The sequence below is a fragment of the Polypterus senegalus genome, chromosome 9 (assembly GCF_016835505.1).
Source record: "Polypterus senegalus isolate Bchr_013 chromosome 9, ASM1683550v1, whole genome shotgun sequence".
Taxonomy (NCBI): Eukaryota; Metazoa; Chordata; class Cladistia; order Polypteriformes; family Polypteridae; genus Polypterus; species Polypterus senegalus.
The window spans coordinates 172,649,837-172,673,729 of NC_053162.1; the positions used below are offsets into that span (position 1 = coordinate 172,649,837).

Sequence of the window (23,893 nt, forward strand, 5' to 3'; positions counted from 1 at the left end):
TGGATTGCAGAGCTACCATGAATGATACCGATAATTAAACGCATACACGGAATATCAGGGTTACACTAAAATGAGAAAGCCATGATAAAATAAGAGTTTTTAGTTTCAGTTTTTTTTTTAAATGCTCCACTGTATCAGCCTGGTGAATTTCTATTGGTCAGCTATTCCAGGTTTTAGGTACGTAACAACACCTCACCACTTCTTTTGAGTTTAGCTCTTGGAATTATAAGGAACCCCTTATTCGAAAATCGAAAAATGGCTGTGTGATCAAAGGGCTTGACAGAACATAACTTTCTCACAGCAACGAACACAAAGTCGGAGTCGGCGCAGGACGCGTCTCGCGGTTCGCTCATTCGGAGTCGCCGCTTACCTGCACCTTTCTGCTGGTGCGAAAGAGAAAGCGGAGGACTAGAAGGAGACCCAAGCAGACAGCACAGCCGTGGGAACTGAGCCAAGAACACTACACGGTAAAAAAGGAAAAAAGAAACTTAAATTTACGATTTAAAAAACTGGTAGCTGCGGTTGCTAGGCTTTTACCGTAAAATATAAGATGGCAGTATTTTTTGGTCTTTGGTATAACTTTTTCAAGGTGTATAGCAAACAACTGTTTATTTTTTTCTTTACGGCACATGCCAAAAGAAGTGAAGGTTTAACCATAAGCTGAAATGCACGTACTGTTATTAATAAGTCAGTCAGTCATTTTCTAACCTGCTATAGCCTAACACAGGGTCACGGGGGTCTGCTGGGGCCAATCCCAGCCAGCACAGCACTGATTGACAATATGAATGAACTGCATGTGTAATATATAATCTAATAAATACTTTAAATTGAATAAATAGTTCATTTGCTATTCATTTTATTTTTTAATATGGTTGGATCAAGCAAATCAAATTAATCAGTTTTCTTAATCAGGTAGTTTGAAAGAATCAAATCTTTCAAGTGAATCAAAATGCCTATCGTGGTTTACTTTGTTCAACTCAGTATTGAAACTAATGGTAAGCGACTATTTCCTGGTCGGTGGGGTTGGCAGAGCCTACCGGGGACAAGACAGCAGTGCACGGAAGGCTAGTCCAGTGCCAGGCTCACTTGGGCACACAGAGGGAAAAGGAAGGTAAACAGGATCAGCCAAAGGAAAGTCAGGTAGACTCCATAAAGAAAAGCCGACAGCACCTGCCAGTGTGAAAGCACGTGTGATGAGAGCTTGTGGTTCGGCCAGTTACGCCTTTTGGACAGTTGCCCGGTGGTCCCACGAGCATAGGAGCCCCATGCTAATCTATGTATGCTGTGACTTGCTGAGTGGTTGTGTAGGTAGGAGCACCAGTGCACTGCTTTGCCCAGGAGCCTGTAATGCTGGTAAGATGGCCCTAGTCATGCTGCCAACTTCTGAAGCAAAAGCAGGAATGATCTTCAAAGGAACCCTTTAGTACCTTGGACTGCTTTGATGACTAATTAGGGCAGAACTGATGATAAAGGCTGACATTTTGACGGAAGATTAGCTCAAAGTAGTACAAGCAAAAACAGTAGTACGGAAAATAAAAAGTTCTTCCAACAATGGACACACCTTTAATGTAAAAACCTACTTTTATGGAAAAACAATATCGTTTCTGCTGTTGGACGATTCTTGCGCGTGCGACAGTTCCCGTCACCTTTTCAAGCACAACACGTCACTGTCTGAGGCCGGAGTGGGCTGGGGAATACAAGGGGACTTCCAATTCGCGACGGGAAGGGAACGCCTCCCAGCCCGATGAACCAATACAATCGCGTGTTGCTGCGTAGGCGTTCCGATGAGAGGCTGGCACCGCCCACCGGTAACGCGGTCTTTAGCCGGGCGCTGCACGCCCAGCGGAGACGCCGCTTGTCTTTCGGGAGTGCGGCTTCTGAGAGCGCGTGAGACGAAGACGAATTGGACGGCGCGGCACAACAAGGTAAGACGTGTCCGTGAGGGTCCACTCACCCAATGGATACGCATTGATGGGAGCGGCATCCGAGCAGGAATATGGCATCGGGCCCCGGTCCCAGGTCGTGATGCCAGCAGGAATTGCGGAGTCTCCCAGTTCATGCCAGTCAGTTCGATTTCCGTGTTCATTTGCAGTCTTGTAGTTTTTAACCACAGGAAGCCCGCATCGGACATTACACGACTACTCGAATCAAATAATCAGAGCCAGTATCATTATAAATTGGGAACGAGCGGTGCCCAGTGTATGCCAACTGGACTCACAAAGCGCAGCAGAGTCCGGGAGGAGTGAGACAAGAGAGGTCGGGTGCTACCAAACCGCGGTGCCCCATAGTGTCCAGACACAGAAACCAGTGACAAAAATTCTGGGCAAAGAAACGAGTAACGCATGGCGACGCCAAACACAATCAGTAAGAATAAACGAGTGACACGCAATGACCTGGCAGAGAAAGCAACGCCTAATAATAAATGGGCATCGTCCAGGCACAGAAACTGGTGACACCCTAATGTCCAGTCACAGAAACGAGTGTCTGAGGGAGAGACACGAGTGACACACAGCTGGGACTTGCAAGCGTGGTCCGCGATGCCCCAGTGCAGACACCATCTGTCCACAGTCTGCACCCCTTAATCACGTTGTACGTTTGGAGATCGCCGGAGCCCATCCTGGCAGCACAGGGGTCTGAATTGGGGGACACAAACCTTCTGAAAGACAAATGCCAGTCCCTGGACCTGCAAACTGTAGACACAGTATGTCGGACCCAAAGTTAACCAGACTCACAGACTGGTACAGTCCACCTGCACCCGTAGTGTCCACCTGTTCCACGGTGCCCTCTCAGTGCAGCACCCAGGCAGGCTGCCCCTTGGAGTTTGCAGGATTGAATACGGCAGACATTAGGTGGAAGCTCTTTAGCTTTTTGCGGCCCCAGCAGAGGGGATGACATTGCAGGGTTGGCACGGTGCTGCTTGGCGATGACATGGTTGGCAGAGTTGTTTCTGATTCTGCTTCATGATTCATTCTTTTTCCGGTGGAGGATGAATATTTCATAATGATGTAGTCGACTATTAAAGACCCTCCCAATCTAAGCTTCCTCAAATCCCCTAATAACGAGCATTGTTACTGTGTGTGGCATGTGCCATTGGACTGATGAGCAACCTGCTGAGCCCTTCAGTCTGTGCTTGGTAGCCCCATATTTAAAGAAGTACCACCCATGATGCAAGTCTCTGTAAATGATGCCCCATCTACTAAAGCTTCCTCTGGTCCCTTGAAGACACCCTGCATCTCTGCGTGGTGTTAACATTGGGATTAATGAGGCATTTCAGGTGGAGAGTCTCATCGGGTTCGGTCGGGTGGGTATGAGTGGAATGTGTGGCGCTCAAGTCTCTTTGTCACTCCTCTGGTGGGTTCTGTTTTCCTGGGGACCCCTTCAGATCCTCGTTTCTCTTCCTTTCATGTTGCTTGCTTTGTATTGGGTGCCAGTCACAGGTGGCCCACTACTGGCTTGACACATCACCTGAGAGATGCCCTTTATTTATGCCCGCAGGGTGTAGGGTGGGCGCCCCTTCCTCACTAACTAGAATGTAGCACCTTGCCAGGCATGCTGTTAACCTTTCCACTCTCTGTTTTCTGTAGACACTATGTCCCAATCCAAAGGCACAGTGGTCCTGGCTTACAGTGGTGGTCTGGACACCTCCTGTATCCTTGTGTGGCTGAAGGAACAAGGCTATGATGTTGTCGTCTTCTTGGTAAGCCCACCTGCACTCTTCTTCATCATCGGGTCAGCGCTCGCCTACTTCAAGGGTTTTAATTTGTCTGAGTTTATTTTATATAGCGCCTTGTACAGTGCACCAGGCTAGAAGGGCCTTGCTGTCCGGATCTGATTCCAGTGTTTTCCGTCTGCCAGTTGACTGATTTCCCCAGCGTGCGTCAACTTCATTGGTGCCAGCTTATTCGAAACCCCAGGGTCATCTTTCAGTAACTTAAAACGTCCTGACCGTGAACATAGAGAGTCGTGCAAAGCATTTCAGTGGGGCACACCCCCCTGAAGGCTGGCACATTAAGTGCCCACTCCCTGGATGCTTTTTGTGTTTGGGCACCAGCTAGTGGAGCGTAAGCCTTTGGGATCAGCCTTAGGATTTGGTGTATACAGTGCCTGTCTGGTGGTCTCTGTGCTTTGATGAGTATGTCGTGATGATGTGGTCAGCTATAAAAGGCTTCCTCGAATCCCCTAAAACAAAGCAGGGGGATTGATCGATGAGGGACGTCTGATCCCCTCAGTCTGTGCTTGGCATCCCCCCGTGTTTATATTAGTGCTACCCACGATGCAAGCATCTGTAAATTATGCCCTACCAACTAAATCTTCCTTGTTCCCATGAAGCCCCCCTCTACGTGGTGTTTACAGTGGGATTAATGAGGCGTCAGCAGCCTGCCATCCCCTGCTCTTGGGTGTTTTGTACAGAAGCTGCCGCTTAAGCAACTTTTGTCTGCCGCGTGGCTGCTCTTAATGGCTTGGTGCGTCATAGGGTGGCAGAGAACTTGGCACATAAAAAATAAGCAATGGGAGTGGATTTGTGGCATTCACTCGGGCAACTATATTACTGGGCGAGTGGCGCCGCTGTGAAGCACAGGGTGCTCAACCTCCTGTCTGGTGCGTCTTAGAGCGCCCCCTGTAGTCCTTTCTGATTGTGGCGAGTGACATTGTGGCCTTGGGGGTTTGAAACCATCCATCCATCCATTTTCTAAGCCCACTTATCCAGCACAGGATCACAGGGAAGGGGGAGCCTATCCCAGCAATCATTATGTGCCAGGCAGGAACGATCTCTGGAGTAGATGCCAGTCAATCACAGAGTGAAATCGCACACACAATGCCAATCCACCTAACCCTTTGGACTGTAGGAGGACACCCACGTGGACATGGGGAGAACATGCATACTCCACACAGGAAGCCCCCAGGACTTGAACCCCGGTCTCCTTGCTGTGAGGCAGCTGCGGCATCTTGGCACTCGAGTCTGAAACCCGTGAGGGAAACTAGAAGCCTAATAAAAGTATTCAACTCAACCTCCCCATGTCTTTTGACTTTTTTTTAACAGTCCCAGAGCCATGAAAAAGAATTTGCCCCTCTTACAAGTGCCTTCTACTATTGGAAAAAAAAAAAACTGGCACTGAATGTGTTTGGGTCTTCCATCAGATTCTAATCTATACTAATAAAAGGCGACTCACTGACTGACTGACTGACTGACGGACTCACTGACTGACTGACTGACTGACTGACTGTCTCATCACTAATTCTCCAACTTCCCATGTAGGTAGAAGGCTGAAATTTGGCAGGCTCATTCCTTACAACTTACTTACAACAATTAAGCAGGTTTCATTTTGAAATTCTACACATAACGGTCGATAACGGTCGACGTCCGCCATGTTGAACTTTCTTATTTATGGCCCCATCTTCACGAAATTTGGTAGGCGGCTTCCCTGCGCTAACGAAACCGATGTACATTCTTTTTTTGGTGGTATGACGCCACTGTCAGCCGCCATATTGAACTTTTCAACAGTCTTTGTTACTTATGGGCCTATCTTCAAGAAATTTGGTACGCGGGTTCCCAACGCTAACTCAATCCTACTTACGTACATATATACGTCCATAGCCTGCAGCTCTTTCACGTTGTGAGGTGGCATTGAGTCCCCCATCCCCACACCTCCCACGTTGTTGGCTGCCCGCCTATATAAGGCCGTCCGTCACTCCGGTCTCTTCATTCCCTTCCTTGCTTCGCCACAGGATTCACGTCTCCCTGCTGATAACTACAGCCTTTTAATTTAATCCACGGCTTCTCCGCTGTTTTATTGTTCGTTTATTACGATTATAGTTATTGTGTAGGTATTTTAGACTTACTTTACATTGTTCAGGTACCCATTTCCTTTATCATTCCAACCGTACCCCCATTAACATGTCTATCGAGGTGATCACCATCGATCAAAGAACTGTCACTTACCGAGTGGTTTCCATGCCCGGAGATGGTGCCTGCCTTTTCCATTCTCTTTGTGACATATTGCACGGCCATATCAGGTTCACTCTTGAGGAACATTGTGTCTTATGTATTGAATGACTGGGACAGGTTCAAGGTGTGGACTGATGACGGTACAGGAGATAATTAGACTACACAGGAGCACTAGAAGAGTGAAATGCTTAAGCCCTTCACCTATGCATCTGCATGTGAGTTGATGGCTGCCGCTGAATTGTTCGGTTGTCGCTTTCAAGTGTACCGAAATGGCCAAATATTTTACACCTTTGGACAACCGCCAGTGCCTCTTAAACATCTTAGATTCCCAGGTGACGATTTCAGTAGTGGACACTTTGATGTTTATGAATGTTTAAACTCTCAAAAGCTGGATGTGAAGTTGTCGATGAAACCGGTCGTATGCTTACAACGCTTGACAGATGCCAAATGTCACTTCAACAGAACAAGTCCTACAAATACTGTCGTAATTGAAATAAACCATGAAACTCAAACCGATTATGACAGCAGCAATCAAAGCTGTGAGATTTGAGACAAGATTACTGTTCACATGGCCGACTGTACGTTACATGCTCAAGAGTGAGCTCAGCGCACAGCTTGGTCATATTACAACCGGAGGGCCGAACTCACAATGTGACACACAAAGAGATCCTTAACAAATAATTATTGGTATATTTTCCCTCAGTTTAAAATGGTTTAATTTTTTTCTTAATAAAACTTTTAGGGCAGTACTTCACCGCTGCGAAGCGCAGGTATTTTGCTAGTATTAAATAAAGGGCACATCAAACCATTTATTACTTGAACACGTCAATCCAGCAACCCCTGGCGTTTTAGTGTGTCTGTCTGCGGAGAGAGTGTCACCTCGTCGGGAGGCTTACGTGCCATGCATGTCTCTGGTGACTCTTCCTACGAATTGGGAGAGCTTGGGGGGTCATGAGGTCACTAGAAAGGGGTGTCTGATATCTGCAAAAGGACGAAGGTCCAAGTGTTTACAGTCCTGGTGCTTTCTGTTTGCGAGACATGGACGCTATCCAGTGAGCTGAGATGAAGACTGGACTCCTGTGGTGTCACTTCAATGAATCTTTGGGTCCCGCTGGTTTGACTTTGTGTTGCTCATGGAGTCCCCAGTGAGGCACATCAGCTGCATTGTGAGGGAGCGTCAGTTATGGCACTACGGCCACATGGCGCGAGTCCCTGAGGGTGATCCAGCTCACAGGACCCTCATTGTTGAGGACCCAAGCGGCTGGACCAGGCCAAGGGGATGCCCACATAACACCTGGCTGCGGTAGATAGAGGGTCATTTCTGGAGGGTGGGACCGGACCACGTGTCTGTCTGGTGGGTTGCTGAGCTGTTTCATTTTGTGGTGGGTGTAGCAATGTGCTGTACCAGCGCATGCCCCCCAACCTGATCTCACCTTGGCGCTTGCACCACCTTTAGCTGCACTTCCACATCAGTCGAGGGCATCGCTGTTGTGAATTGTCACCCACTCTCCCTGGCAGGAGTGCTTTCCTTCGATGTTCATGTGTTGTTTCAGGTCCTGCCACGGCCCCTCCGGTGGGTTTAGGTGTGGACTGTGACTCCTCCGCTCCAAAGCTTCAGTTTCACTTGTTTTACTTCATTCTGGTGTGTTGGGTTTGTGTTTTGAGTTCATTGACTTGCTGCCTGATCCACCTAAGGACATGATAGGCAGATAATGAACGGCACTGCGTTGTAGCAACTGCAGATACGGGATAGCTGGCAAAGCGGCGGATTCTGGTAACCCATCAAGTGGGCCTCTGATTTGACGACCCTGGGCAACCAGTGCAGGAGTTTCACCCAAAGCCTCGTGCTCCGCTGTGTTAATGGCAAACCGTAATTCAGGAAGCCATTTGTTCCAGTCTTGATGACAAAATCCAATGTCGGATGCAACCATCGTTTTTAGGGTCCGGTTCACCCTCTCAGTTAGATTCCTCTGGGGATGGTATGCTGCTGTCAATCTTCACTTTACCCCCCAAGCTAAATATAACCATTATTTCACGGGTGAACTGAGGACCACAGTCCGATACAATGAACTTGGGGACCCCCCACCGAGTGAAAATCTCATTCTTTATGAGGGCGCAGATCCTGTGAGTCTTAGCATTGGGCAGAGCAAAAAAACTCTACCCATTGTCAGGGATGCCAGGAGCAACAACCCAGCCAGGACGCCGTGAGGGACCGGAAGAGGGTCAGAGCCCACCCTGGATCACGTGGGGGCCGTCTTCCTGGTTGCTCTGGGGGCCATGGGTACAGGGCATGGAAGCTCCACCCTGTAGGGGCCCGTGGTCACCGCCAGGAGGCGCCCCAATGCCTTGGGGACCTGTTACCCCAGCACTTCCGCCACACCAGGAAGTGCTGGGGGGAAGAATTAGGACGCCACCCGGAGAGCTGCCGGGAGAACAGCCGGCACTTCCGCCACGCTGGGGTGTGGCCAGAGGAGGAATGCCGGGAACACCTGGGGCTCATCCGGGGACTGTTTAAAAGGGGCCGTCTCCATTCATTCAGCGCTAGAGTCGGGTGGAAGGAGGACAAGGCAGAAGAGGTGTGGAGGCGGCCCGAAGAAGGCATTTGTGGCCAGGACTGAGTGTGATTATTGGGGTTTGTGCACTAAGGAACTAGGTCTAAGTGACCATATTTGTAAATAATTGTGTAAACAAACGTGTGGTGGTGAATTACAACATGTCCGCCTGTCTGTATCCGGGTCGTTTCCACACCATTTAGAAAAATAGTCGACTACCACCATCAAAATCGTTTTCCTGGTGGTAGAAGATGGCAGTGGTCCCATCAAGTCGATTCCCAACATCTCTCCCTCCTCCTTGACCCGCCATTCCCCTTAAAAAGAAAAAGTTTCCCGCCGAAACGTCCTTTCCCCTCTCGGTTGTCATGGAAACATGATGCCGGCAACAGGCAGCTGGAATATTTACCGGACGGGATCCTCCCAGCACTGAGTCGTCATCAAAAGTGTCTGAAGGGCTGTTTACGGACACATTATGAAGTGACGGACGGTCCAGCAGGCCAACCCGGCTGTCAGGTTATGTAGCCATCCTAACATCGTAATGGATAGACTGATGTGAAAGGCACTATATAACAGACAAATAGCACTTGATTTAATTCAAAAGGAAACTGAGCTCTTATGGAAACTCAAGAAATATAACAACCTAGAAAAACACATGGACCCCCCCCCATTGTCAAATAATAAGAAAATTCATATCTCTGTTCTCATTCTTGCTTTCCACAACCTGCATTAAGCTCCTCCTGGGATGTGATGGACGCTTAGCAGATGTTGCTGCTCTTCTTTAATCTTTCTTCCTCTTCTGGAGTTCTTTGTCATGGTGGATAATCAATAAACACAACATCCATCCATTTTCCAAGCCGCTGAATCTGAACACAGGGCAGGAACTAATCCTGGGCAGCATGCCAACCCACCGCAGGGCACACACAAACCCATCCACACACCAGGGCCAATTTAGAATCGCCAATCCACCTAACCTGCATGTCTTTGGACTGTGGGAGGAAACCTACACAGACACGGAGAGAACATGCAAACTCCACGCAGGGAGGACCAGGCAAGCGAACCCGGGTCTCCTAACTGCGAGACTGCAGCGCCACCACTGCGCCACCCATAAACACAACAGTTAAAGATAATTATGAATGTGAAAGACGTATGCACCGTGTCACGGGGGCTTACAGATGGGCTTTTGACTTTTTTTAATTTATCAGGTCATAACTTTTCCACTGAAGACCAGCAACAAACTTTTACCCTCAGTAACTTGTGAGTACCAGCAGGTTCAGCCATAACAAACACGTGAACCCCGATAACTTTGTAGGAGTTGATGTAACCTGTATGTACCTGCCACTCTCTGCGATTTGCTTGACCCTCAGCACAGGTTGTTATGTGCTTTTGTGTGATTATAAAGCTCTGAGGTCCGATGCACAGGTGGCTTTGTGCAGTCAAGAAACCTTGATAACCTTCAAGAAGTAACCTGAAAGAAAGATAGATAGATACTTTATTAATCCCAAGGGGAAATTCACATACTCCAGCAGCAGAATATTGATAAAGAACAATTTTAAATTAAAAGAGTGAAAAAAATGCAAGTAAAACAGACAATTTTGTATAATGTTAACATTTACCCCCTGGGTGGAACTGAAGAGTCGCATAGTGTGGGGTCTCCTCAGTCTGTCACTGAAGCTGCTCCTCTGTCTGGAGATGATCCTGTTCAGTGGATGCAGTGGATTCTCCATGATTGACAGGAGCCTGCTCAGCGCCCGTCGCTCTGCCAGCGTAGCTATTAGCTAAAGAAACTAGCCTGATGGACTGAATGACCTCTTCTCGTTTGTCAGATTTCTAATGCTCTATGCCAGCTGTACTTCGCCTTGCCCTATTCAGGAGCCACATTGACAAAAACATATTTTTGCAAAAGCTGCAACCTCCCTGAAACTTCTATGCATTTGAGAATAAGGATAATGTATGGGGGGGCACATAGATAGATAGGAAAGGCACTACATGATAGATAGATAGATAGATAGATAGATAGATAGATAGATAGATAGATAGATAGATACTTTATTAATCCCAAGGGGAAATTCACATAGTAGTAAAAAGTAGTAAAAAAGTGTCCAGGGGACAAGTCCAAGTAAAAGAAAGTGATAGGAGTGATCAGTAAAATTGAGAAAATGGTAAATAATAATAATAATAAAGTCGCACACAGAGCTGCTGGAAAGGCTGCCACTTGCAGCGGGGCCTGAGTCATGGACTGAATGGTGGCGCAGTGGGTAGTGCTGCTGCCTTGCACTTAGGAGACTCGCAGGTTCGCTTCCCGGGTCCTCCCTGTGTGGAGTTTGCATGTTCTCCCCGTGTCTGCGTGGGTTTCCTCTCACAGTCCAAAGAAATACAGGTTAGGTGGATTGGCGATCCTACATTGTCCTTGGTGTGTGTGTGCGCGCTGTGGTGGGCTGGCGCCCTGCCTGGGGTTTGTTTCCTGCCTTGTGCGCTGGGATTGGCTCCAGCAGACCCCTGTAGTTAGGATACAGTGGATTGCATAATATACATTTTTAAGGGATGTGATAACTGTAATTTCTTATTACTGCCACCGCAAATCTCATCATTACTGGCCGTGTTTCAGCTTCATCCGTATTTATCAGTATTAAAAGAGCAGCAGACGGCAGGCAGGCCCTTCGCTTGTATTCCTGTGGCTCAAGTGTTTTCGGTTCTGTTGGAGTCTCGCCGGCTTATCTGCTCCTAGCTGTCTGTCCACCCTTTCGAAAGTCCGTACTGAACTTTAAGGGGGTGTTCAGCCAAAAAACAGGAGCTTCTAAACTGCGAAATGACCTCAAGCGGCCAGAAGCGTTTCAGAGCGCCGCCTCGGTTTGGAGCTGTGCTACTGTTAGTTAAAACCGCATGTCCCAGCAGTCCCTGCAGAGGCTCTGATTGGTCTTCTGTCTGGGGTGCAGGGGCTGTTGGGGTCAAAGGAGTTTGTTTTTGGTCGTATTCGGTGTTCTGTGTACCTGTCTGGCTGGCTGCCTTCTGTTGATGAACCGTACGTAGTCGTCGTGTCCAGGATTGTTTCGTTGTTGGGGTCTCGATCGTCTTCTGTCTGCCTGTGTGCTGAGGACTGATGGTGGATTCTTCACCTTTACAGTGTCTACCGGTAGGACTGTCTGTTCATTCCCTCTGAACGTGCAGATCGCTGGACTTGTCATTTCCTTACATCCGGTGCTGTTTGCCATGGACTTTGCTGTGGGCGGTGTTTGTGTTTATGTGGGGTGGTATTGTTTTCATTGATCTCATTATATTCTTTAATTGTTGTGTGTGTGCGAGTGTGTGTGTGCGAGTGTGTGTGTGTGTGCGTGTGTGCGAGTGTGTGTGTGTGTGAGTGTGTGTGTGTGCGAGTGTGTGTGTGTGTGTGTGTGTGTGTGCGAGTGTGTGTGTGTGTGTGTGTGTGTGTGTGTGTGTGTGTGTGTGTGTGCGAGTGTGTGTGTGTGTGTGTGTGCGGGTCGGGCAGAGGCTGGGAGCGTCCCGCCATAAAAATAAATAAATCGCCGTCTTCTTAACGGTGTGAATCTTAGCGGCACCGGACCACTACAGGTTGCAAATAATAAAATTGTTTTTATCAAAAATAATTTAATTATGCTTAATGCACTAAATGAATATGTCCCGAAACAACATGATATTTTTATATAAAATGAATGAAACTTTTTTATTGGCTGTTAAATTAATTATTTTATGTTAAATAAACATGTCAATAAAACATAATCAGTCATTGTCAGTCAGTCGTTACCCACCTCGCTATATCCTAACACAGGATCCCAAGGGTCTGCTGGAGCCAATCCCAGGCAACACAGGGTGCAAGGCAGGAAACAAACCCCGGGCAGGGCGCCAGCCTACCACAGGGCACACGCACCCACATACCCCCACACACCTTAGGATCGCCAGCGCACCTCACCTGCATGTCTTTGGACTGTGGGAGGAAACCCACGCAGACACGGGGAGAACATGCAGACTCCACGCAGGGAGGACCCACCCGGGAAGCGAATACTGCGAGGCAGCAGCCCTACCACTGCGCCACCGTGCCACCCATGAAGCATAACATTTTAACAATTGTTATATAAACTTTTTAAAAAATGCACCTCACTGAGTTACTTAGCTATAGCCTGTTTAGGTTGCCAGTTAGACCTGTTCCAGTATCATTTTTTAGTTCACGTTATTAATAAGAAATAAACAGGTTTGCTTACTCTAAAACTAGTTTTATTTGGTAAAAACAATACGTACCAACACAAATACAAAAGATTCTTATACCAAAGCTGAAATGTACAACAGTCGTACAAGAACACTGCAGTGGCTGTGCCAGAACGCCAATGCAGAGCTCAATATGGCTGCCACCCATTCGTTCCTAACGCATCACCATGCCAGTCCATAGCAGGAGAGGTAGCCAGCAGGATCTTGTTGAGTTCCTTTCATTTTTTATACACAGTATAAAGATAATAACAACACACACACAAGAATAACAAAGAAAGATTAAAACAAATGACTTGGCTGAAGATCCGAGGACAGCGAGGCACCATGAAGGCGCATTGCTGTCGCTGTGAGGAGCCCCAGCAGCATTTCTTGCCACACACACACAGTAACTCTGACTAAAAGTCCTCGGTGCTGGGTGTGCATCTCAAAGAGGATGTGCTGACATCGCTGTTCATAATGGCCATCCGCTTGGTCCTCATTCACTCCATCTGACCGACTCGGAGTCCAATTCACTCTCAGCAGTTCTCCGAGGTCCTGCTGCACTCCCACAACATCCCACTACTGCAACCATGTCTGCCCTTTGGTGTGCTGTGCACACTCGGGGATTACAGAGTCACGCCGTCAGAGGACATTCTCCTGAATGAAGAGGTGCTGGGATGGGCTCGGTCGGTGGCTGACAATTGACGCCACTTTGCCGGTATGAACAGCAACTGCTGAACCGAGTGAGGAACTTGAGAGTCTGAAGACAAGACGGGCTCTCCGACCTCCTGACTCATACATCGCAATGAGCAAAGATGGCGTCGTCGTTGACTATCTGGATTGATCAAACCCAAATGTCACCTCGAAAGCGAAAGGGGAATTCCTTTTATTAAGATATTATTACGGAGAGATCCATATAGAGCATACATACTGTATTTATAGTACTGCAGGCCTCTGGAACAAATCTTGACCCATAAAGTGCCTTTTGAACCCCCGCCCAGCAAAAGCTCAGTGCCAATCAATCACCGGCTACTCCGTTTCTGTCAGTTTCCTTCCACATCCCAGTGACACTCCGGTCACCCTAAGCGGACCACCTCTGAGTGAGACAGTGAATGGCACACCACAGAGGACTGCTGCCCGGTGCCCGCTGCCAGCATGATGGCCAATAGCCCTGAATTAAAGAAACCAGTAGAGGGCGCATACAACCAGAGCACTGGGGCAGGAAAGGAGCTATATATAAGTAAAGGCTTTGAGATGGTGCCCACAGTAAAAGGCACAACAAGGAGGGGTGACTGGCATCCAAAATGCATTGTTACAGAGCTTACAATGAAATAGAGACTGGGTTGCTGCCTTCTAAAATGCATTGACATAATGGCCACAGTGAAAGGCACTACAGTATATGAAATAAAGAATGAGTGACTGCCCTTCAAAATGCACTGCAATAATAATCACAATTATAGTCACTATCTATAATAAAGGACGAGTGACGGCCTTTTAAAATGCATTGACATAATTGCCCACAATGAAAGGCGCTATATATAATAAAGCCTGAGGGACTGCCTTCTAAAATACACTGACAAAGTGCCCACGGTGTAAGGCGCTATATAATATAAACTTTACCTGTCCACCCGGTGCCTTTCCATCAGCTTCGTGTCTGAGTGTACACTTCAAATACTGGCGCCATATCTGTGCCCGCTGCTGCTGCTGAGATAGGCTCCAGTGCTTTCTGAGTGCCGTGTGGCAGTGCCTTCTCCAGAAAATCTAAATTATACACATATTAGAATATGAAGGCCAAGTGACTGCTTTGTTTAGTGACCTGTGGTGGCTGTGGTGAAAGGCGCTATATAACAGACTAGTTGAATGCATGCCAAATTAAGAATAGCAAACCAGGGCTTCTCAGATTCTTTCTCCATTGCTTCTGGGCAGTGAGTTGCTTAGAAAAGGCACTATATAAAAGAAAACACCACGTAAAGTAAAGCTTGATGCCACTGTGTGATGCTTTGGGATTTGCCCCTCTGTGAATGAAGATGGCATGAAGGCTTGTGGGTCTCTTTCTAAATGTCTGTGCCACACTGGAGGGATGTGTATATATATATATATATATATATATATATATATATATATGACAAGATATACAGTACAGTATGTAAAACTGAGGAAGACTTTCCTCATCATTCACTCAAATCAACACACGGGTCAGTCTGGCGAATGCCACTATACACTGCACGTCTTCCCCTGGCATCTCCTCTACGTCCAGATCTGGTTCCTCAGGGCATTGTCCAATGGATGGCCTTAAAGCACCTGTATGGATGCCCTTGCTGGTTGCCTGGCATGGGCATCGCTCTGTTTGGTGTACAGGGGTTGTGACCTGTCCACAGCCTGAAGATGGCCATCTGCGCCCACCTGGCCAGCAAAGTCAAAGTGAACTTTATTGTCATCTCAACCATATGCTGTACAAGTATACAGATAGATAAAATTGTGACGTTCAGAGTTCACAGTGTAACAACGTGAAGTGCAAATAAAGAATTAAAATTACAATTACAATTAAAATTAAAAATTAAAACACAAACAAGACATTGTGCAAAGACAATTCAAAGAAGCCACGGTTCGGCTGTTTTGCCGGGTGACTCGGTTGATGGTGGTCTTGGCTTCTTGGAGGGTGGTATTGTAGATCTGACATCCTGCCCATCTGTAGACCCTCCATTTGCTGAAGTCTCAAAGGCTTTGGTGTCTTCTGCATCTCAGTGAGAAGGAATCCACCGCAGGAGGACTGTGGGAGGGGAGGGCACTGGGCCGGGGGTCTCTTCTTTGACGTTGACAGATTTCACGTCTGTATACTGGAGGGCTGTCCTCATCATGGGCTGTGCTACTTCAGCATTGAGGTTGGTGGAGTGGGGTCCGGTGCCTCCTGGGTACCTGGTGGAGAGTCCAGCACTACTGCCGCCAGTTCAGCAGAGCCGTGGCTCCAGTGGTCCCAAAGGCAGCTGTTCTGCATGTATTTCATGGTGTAGGACGTCTTCTCAGTGCCACTCTGGGAATGCTGCAGTGTTTCAGGGGTACGCTGGCTTTACTCCATTCAGGGTTCTCAGGGTACTTAGGGGTCTCTCTGGGCTCATGGTCCAGGATGTCTTGATGTCTCCATCCAAGGATCCTTACCTGATGGGTGAAGCTTCATCTTCTGAATGCACCTTTAATTGGCTGGCGCTGCCCGTCTTTTCATGGGGTGACGTGGACACCTTCTGAACTTGGCAGCATGGACCAGCAACTTTGTGTCTCTCCTCAGGTGGTCTCCAGTTCCTGTAGTCTCTCTGAAAGGTGCCATAAAAGATCAACTACTTGGTTAACTTGTCATCTGCCCCCCAAATTCCTGCAATGTCCGCCCGAGGTTGTTTGCTGATGTGCTTGGGTGGCATCTTCATGTAAGGTTCCTGCTTTCAGACTGCAGCCCCCTCAAGTATGAGAGAGTGTGCCCACCGGTGGATGGGCATCCCGCTCAGGGTTGGTTCCTGCCATGTATGTGAAGCATCACTCAGGAAATCACTGGCGGGAGAAACAAAAGGGTGGTCACTTTTGTCAGGAAAAGGCGCCATATTATCCCTTGTGCAACATTACATTGCGACTGTGTGCAAAGCACTATATAAGGAAAAAGAGTGAGGGTCTCATTATACTCTGCCCATGATGTGTCTTATTCCAAGCGGGCATGTGCCCAGATGTCCTGTTAAAGTGTGTGCCCTGGTGGCTGATTTCTTTTGGGCATGTTGTTGAGCCCTCCACGTGCCTGGCTGGGTGTCCAAGGATCTCACCCTACGTGTGTGAAAGAAGGTCCTGCTCTGGGGTCTTATTCATTTGTGCCATGTGCCCGGGTCCCTTGCTTGATATAATTTGATGACTTCATGACAGCCCCTCCAGATTTCATCTTTTCTGTGCTTTTCTGAAGTCTTTTGTGCCCTCCATTACCCGACATTGGCCTGGCGCTGATGTGCTCCACTAGAGGGCGCCCTTTGACTCCTAATTTTGAATTGTGTTTTGGGGTCCCGCCATTCTGTTGCCGGCGTCTTTCTGTGCAGGAAGCCATCCTGAGGCCTGCTGATTGAGACACCTGACTGTTGGAGGGTGGGGGGGGTCTAGGGGGGCACCACTGGCAGTGCCCCCCTGGTGGAGGAGCTGTGTGACTAACTCCGAACATCTTCTGTCCCCTCACAGGCAAACATCGGGCAGAAGGAGGATTTCGAGGAGGCCCGAAAGAAAGCAGAGACGCTTGGAGCTAAAAAGGTAAAGGAAAGGACGACTGAACTGGGACCTGACAGGTGGCTCTCTGGGGGCAGGAAATGGGCACCTGCTGGTGACACGACCAACCAACCAGTGTCTCCTCAGGGTCAGCACACTGACCTGGCTGATCCCGTATACCCCCAAGTTTGAACTGGGAGTTAACTGGATTGGCCACTGGGTCACCAGCCTTCTCTGACAGACACCTGGGGGGCTGGGGGGCACTTTCTGAACTGGAAGCTAACTGGCTTTTAGGCTTTATGGCCACAAGGTCACCACAGATAGTCATTTGGGACAACACTGGTTTTCAGTTCCTCTGGTCACTGGACTATGTGGCCTTCTTGGAGGTCTACAAGGGGGTGGCAGTTTGGGGGGGCTTTAGCTCTGTAGCTGCACGGACCACAAGGAAAGCACAAGAGGTCAGTGTCTGAACGTGTCCTTTGTCACCTGACCAAATGACCTCTCGCTGTCACTGACCGAGCTGCTCCTTCACTCTGTAAGCAGACACCACAGGCTCTGAATGCTGGCCTGACTTGTTTTCAGTGTCCTTATTGATCGGACCCCCTGCCCTTCAGTGCAGACCACTAGGGCCAGCTGGGGGATGACCTAATAGGGGGCCTCTAATGTCTTTAGGCACCTGCACACAGAGTGACATGGCGTATCAATGGCCAAACTGGGAGCTGACCGGTTATGAGTGTCCTTAGTGACCTGGTCACCACAGAGGTCATCGATTGAGACTGGGGGCTACCTGGTGGTCAGGCTGTTTAGTGACTGGGCCACATGGTCACCAGAGGTGGTCATTGTCTGACCTGGCAGTGAATGATTATCCGTCTCTCTTTTTGCAGATTTGGCCACATGTGCACCACAGAGGTCATTGTCTGAAATTGGGGGCTAACTGGTGGTCAGGCCTTTAAGTGACTGGCCCACATGGTCACTACAGGTGTTCACTGCCTGAACTGGGGGCAATGACTGGACCACGCAGTCACCACAGGTGGTCCTTGTCTGACCTAGACTGGTTATCAGTCCCTTTGAAGATGTGGCCACATGGCTGTCACAGGTGGCCACTGCCTAACCTAGGGGGTGACTGGTGGTCAGTGCTTTTAGCTACTGGGTCTTGTAGCCACTATAGACCATCCTTGTCTGAATTTGGGGGGGTGGGGGTCTAGCAAATGGACCCCATGCTCACCACAGGCTGTCACTCTCTGATCTGAACACCAAGTGGTTCGGAGTGGCCTTAGTGATGGCAGCATGGTCATCACAGGTGGTCGTGGTCTGAACTGGGGGCTCACCCGCTTCCACCTTCTTTCTCCAGGAGGACACATGGCCGCTGATTTCTTCCGTCTGGTCCACCGAGGGCCACAAGGGGGCGCAGTAACTCGCTTGGCACTCGCCGCCTCCGTCTGTTGGTCAGCTGCTGTCGCAGGGGGTCTTTGTTGTTTGTAGTCATTTATCTGAGGGGCTGCACAAATTGAAGTCTGAATGGTGGGCTAACGGAGCCGCATCACAGGTGGTCGATGTCTAAACGATGGGGTCTAAAGGTGGTAACTGAAAGGGCTCGCCTGTAAATCTAAATGCCCAGCTGCATGGGCATCTACTGTTATTGCGCTTTTCACCATAAACACCTCCTCAAATTGCTGTCTGTGCCCCCCCAGCACCAGATGCTCGTTATTTCCCTCAATTCTCGACCACCTCGTGTTTCCCCCCAGCCCACCCATGTAGTTACCGGTGGGTAGTTGTTTGTTAAGTAACTCAGTTTTTAGAGACCCTTCATTGATGTTTCTTTCTCTCGTCTTGCCTTTTTTGTCCTCTAGATATTTATTGAGGACCTGCGCAAAGAATTTGTCGAGGAGTTCATCTGGCCTGCGGTGCAGGCTAACGCCATCTACGAGGACCGCTACTTGTTGGGCACCTCCATCGCCCGGCCTTGCATTGCTCGTCGTCAGGTGGAGATCGCCAAACAAGAGGGGGCGCACTACATCTCCCATGGGGCCACCGGAAAGGCAAGTTGAAACCCCGTTTGTTCGCGAGTACCGCTGTTGATCGGCACTACCAGGGCTAACCACTGGGTGGCGACAGAGAACAGAGAATGGATTCTGGGTCTCGAGTGACGACATGCAGTGGATTCAGCAAGTTTGCAGACCCCTTCACTTTATTATGTTGCAGATTCCTTTTTAAATGGACACATTTGACAGTTTTTTCCCATTAAACTACGCTCAATAACCCATAATGACAACGTCAATGCAAGCTTTTCAGATAGCTTTGCAGAAACTGAACACTTACTTATTTAGCGCCTTGCCGTTACTCTTTCTTGTAACCTCCTGTCCTACTTTATTTTTTAACAGGGTAATGACCAGATACGCTTTGAGCTGACCTGCTACGCCTTGTACCCGGAGGTGAAGGTAAGACTGTCCCGCATTATCTGCGCTGCGTGAAAACGAATTCCGTTGGCTATGAGGCCTCCCTGTGATTGGCTGGCATCCCGCACACATTTTGGTCTCGCCTTATTTCCAGACCTCCAAAGCCAGCGACCTTTCAATAAATGGAGTGGGTCGGTGTGGGAGTGTTTTGTCACGTGGGTCTACCTGAGTACCCCCTTGCGCGACAGTGACGATCCGTCCAGTGCTGATCCCTAACCTCCGAGCCGTCACCATGGAAAAACGTGACATTTAGTGCGTGTACATGCCGACGCAAAACTGGTCTAAATGAGAATATCCCGGTAAAGGCAGAATCCTGGTTTCTTAATAATGCGCGTTTACATGTGCAAGTAATCTAGCGGAGTAAACGCTCCGACGTCATTAAACTGCGCAAAAAAAATAAAAAAAAAGTTAAATGTCGTCACCGGCAACCGTTAACTCCAAAATAGCCTTACAGCTGAGATCATTTTCTTGTGTTTTGTAAATATTGTTTAGTCAGATTTATAGGTTTCTGCTACCGGAATACACGCGCCTCACTCTCTTCTGATTGGCTGTGCGACTGAGCAAAGGATCGCCATCCTGGGACGTGTGCATCTCGCCCTACACCCGGCCCTGCTGGAATAATAATAATAATAATAATAATAATAATAATAATAATAATGCAGACGTTTGTACTTCAATAAAAAGAGTATTGCGTGAGGTTACTCGTTACTTTAAAAAGCAATCGAACTACGGAACGCGCGTTACTTTGAACGGGTTACCCCCAGTCTTGCTCTCCAGATTGTGTTGTTGAGTTTGGCACGATGGAGTTCACAATGTGGAGAAAGCTGTCTTGTGTCTAGCAAGCCTTTTGGACTGGTGTTCTTCATGAAAGGCGCTATATAACATTGCAATGTTTAATCATCACAACGTTGTGATCCTGAGTTTGTATAATGGTGTTCACAATGTGGACAAATGGAAACAGTTCGAGTGTATCTGTTGAGCCCCTTGGACTCACGTTCATGGTGCAAGGCGCTATATAAAATCACATTGTCTAATCATCACACCTCACTCACGTTATGACCCCAATGTGGACAGACGCGGAGAGTTGTTGATAATAAAAGGCGCCATATTGACTGACAGTGTTTAACCTTCGTGACTACGGAGTGTGTCATTTGATCTGCCAGAGTTGACATCACATGAATATAAAAACAACTGGCTGTTTTTTGTTTTTTTTCTTCCTAAGGAGCTGGAGATTGTGAAAGGCGCTATATAAAATCGCAAGGTTTAATCACCACGAGCGACCCCGAATTTCTTGGACTCATAGCTGAGACTTCGGCGCTGCTCTTGTGTCGCACCTCGGGGTGACGTTAATTCTGAAAGGCGCTTTATTATTTCCGCTGCCCCTCCGACGACGTGCGTTTTCGTGTGAGGCTCTAATTACACCCTCGAGAAAACGCGCTTAATAAGTAAATTAAAAAGCCCACTGGTGAAATTCCCACGTGTCCTCAACCTGTGAAAGCCGGAAAGCGTAACAACTGCGCAGTTTTAGAAGACCGTGGGGCGAATAAAGCGCCTTGACCCCCGCAAGCCCCCCCACGGCCCCCCAAGGCGTGTACAATGTATCAGCTTTAATCTGCCCCCCCATCTGCAGACGCGCTCCCGGATGCCCCCCAAGTGTGCGGGACACGCCCCCCCAGTGATTTAGTGGCAGCTTGCCTGAGCTCAGGTTACCTCCCAGGTAAAGTCACCCTCTTTGGAGGGATTAATTTTAGAAGGGGCTTCCGATAGGGGGGCCATGATAATCCCTGCTTAATCCCTTCATTTGCTAAATAACACCTAATTAGAGGGTCGACACTCTCATTCTCCAGCTCGAAGGTATAAAGCAGGGGGCCGGAGTTTTGGAAATTTAATGAGCAGGTAGCAGAAGTATAAAACACACACATGGGTGTATGTATGGCATGTATATGAAGCCCGCGCTATTATTATTTCATCCAAAGCCGGTAATTGTGGCATCCCCGAGGCCGACCAATTAGACGGAAGGAAAAAACGGGGGCTGAACACACGGAGTCGACATGTTTTTCGTGTAAGGCGCTATATCAGGCAGAACGAAGTCAGAAATTGCAAAGTCTGGAAACAACTGGGTGGGCACAAGTCTAAACAACAGAAATGTTAGTTCGTATGAATAATCTGGAGATACAAAAATCATGAAATTAGATAAAAAAATAGGATATGAACAACAACGCGTTCATCTACAGTGTTAAGTATGCAAATATTAAACAGACAGTCGGCATAACTTTCGGGTACGACCACCTCCATTAAGTAATAGAAACAGCATCTACTAGAGCAGGCGCCTGCACCCCAGCCTTGCCAAGGCTCATTCAAAACGGAATACCAAATAAAGCACAGAGTGCCCATTTAGTGCCCATTTAGTGGCACGTTTATACTTGACGTGACTGCCGTGCGCCTAAAATGACGTCAGATTTTGGAGACACGCCCACGTTTCAGGCCAAGTATTCGCGGACTCGGTGGCCGTCTGTCCGAAATGGCGAGGCTGCTTACGTGAGAGCCAGAATGACGAACGAAGGGCGGGACAAGACGCAACAGCTCATCAGAAAGCAAAGGAGGACACGCAAAAATATTTGAACCGCATCTTCCCATCATGTAGACCCCCCATACTCTGGTGGTCAACAGGTCTGACCCCCTCCCCCTTCTCCTTTTCTTCCTGTTAAAGTCAGTAACAGCAGGCACGACTGTTCCATCAGCTGAATCTCACATCCTCTGCCGTGACATTGTTAAGATATGCGACACTTACCAAACAGTGTCACTTATTGACGAGGACACTTTGATGCGCCGATCGAACGGGCAGCAACAAGAAGTCCATATGGGGTCTGGTGCCCCCCCCCCACAAACACAGTGGGGTCTTTCTTTAACGACGCCTCCATGTCGCAACCTCATGCTCTCTTTTTGAAATAGTAGCATAATAGCTATTCGGGTGTGCGTGCAAATTTTTATTTCTTTCTTTATATTATAATTTTTCTTTGAGTAGGGAAGCAGCAGACTCAATCAAATCGTTTTGCACATCAATTTACATTTTTTGGCAAATTATGAAGGCGATATGTCCCCAGGATTACACCTAAGAGTCTTTGGTGACCAAGGGGACCTGGAGGTGACACCATTCAATTGCTTGCATAAGCCCATTAAACTGATGTCAGGTTACAAGACTTTTGGTCACAGGGTAAGTCAAATCTGCCAATCGCGGTCGCTGAACTTCTCAAATCACACGACTGAACAATCACACTTAACCACCAGGTGCCAATCTGCCAGCACAGCCTCACTTGCGCTTTTTTCTGACAACAATAGCGTGACAGAGCCGCTGCTCCACGAAGGGTTAACAGCGGCAGCGAGTTCAGCGTCAATCTCAGCCCTTTGATTTTTTTTTCTTCCATTCTGTTATATCAGGGTGGTAAAACACAAAGCGTCAGACAGACGAGCTTCTCTTCTGTTTGTGAGCTTCACAGTTTTCCTGCCAGCTACATTCTCTGCTTTGTACTTCATTGGTTTGTTTGGCTGTCAGTCATCCTGCGTACACAACCCGCCCCTGCTGCTAACGGGAAAATGAAGCAAGTTTCATTTTATTGCTGCCGGTGGCAGACTCATTGGGTATGTCACATTAGATGACACAGGAGCGTCTGCCAGGTGACAATTATGTAAATGAAGGCCACAACTGCATCATGTGACGTGGGCTTTATGTGACGTTTCTAGTGATTTTCTGAAGAAGTCTGGTTCTTTAATGGCATTTTATGGTTCCTTACTGGGCTGTGTGGCTCCTTGTAGCTCCACTGCATTCTGGGACGGGGTCTCTACGTATGAAGTTGGCTCTTTGTGCTTTGAAAAACCTCCTAATGTATAGAAAAGAAAACTGAAATCTTTAAAGTGCAGTGTATTATCGTAGTATTTCCCTCTACTTACCCTTTACCCGTTTTCCCCTCAATGGTACATGTACTCGTCAAGTTCGTTATCGGGTTGGTCTACTGTTGCATTTTAAGATGAACACACACATACAAACAGACCCTAACCACATCATTGCCCCATGAATGACACACACACACTGGTTAATCTCTAGCACTTTAAACCACACAAGTGCCTTAGGAATTACACAGCCTGTCACTCTCTCAGCACTTCAAGAGACTTACTTATTATCGGCACGAACAACATATGATATTATTAATGATATCTCAGACCTAAATATTACTTTTGGTCTACAAGAATACATTTAAACATACAAAGACTCAGCACTCTTGACTATAGGCCATTTATCAGCCAAGAACACCATCTTTATGTCCTGTTCCTACTATTGAGTGGAGCTCACACCCTCAGCCTTAATAAACCTCGCAGCACGGAGGTAATGGCAAATGTCCGGCTGCACCAGGTGCTCAAAGAAATCTAGCTGATTACTTCAATCACTCTAGACATTAAGACAAAGCATAGAAAGTTAAAAGCAGCATGGTGTTTATTACAAGAATAATAATACCACT

General features: G+C 47.9%; 1 protein-coding gene across 3 annotated transcripts in view; it reads left to right on the forward strand.

Annotated features, from left to right (window-relative positions):
- The first annotated feature begins 207 nt into the window (after positions 1–207).
- The window catches only part of ass1 (argininosuccinate synthase 1), a 147,730-nt gene continuing 124,044 nt past the window's right edge, over positions 208–23,893 (forward strand). The window contains exons 1-5 of one of the 3 annotated variants that reach the window (XM_039764262.1): positions 208–467; positions 3,585–3,697; positions 16,900–16,968; positions 18,774–18,962; positions 19,305–19,361. In XM_039764262.1, coding sequence (XP_039620196.1) covers positions 3,590–3,697; positions 16,900–16,968; positions 18,774–18,962; positions 19,305–19,361 — 423 coding nt within the window. In that variant the 5' untranslated portion in view covers positions 208–467; positions 3,585–3,589. Of the gene's footprint in view, positions 468–1,812; positions 1,926–3,584; positions 3,698–11,495; positions 11,630–16,899; positions 16,969–18,773; positions 18,963–19,304; positions 19,362–23,893 lie in introns of those variants that run through there. The other 2 variants (XM_039764260.1, XM_039764263.1) reach the window with 2 other exon arrangements.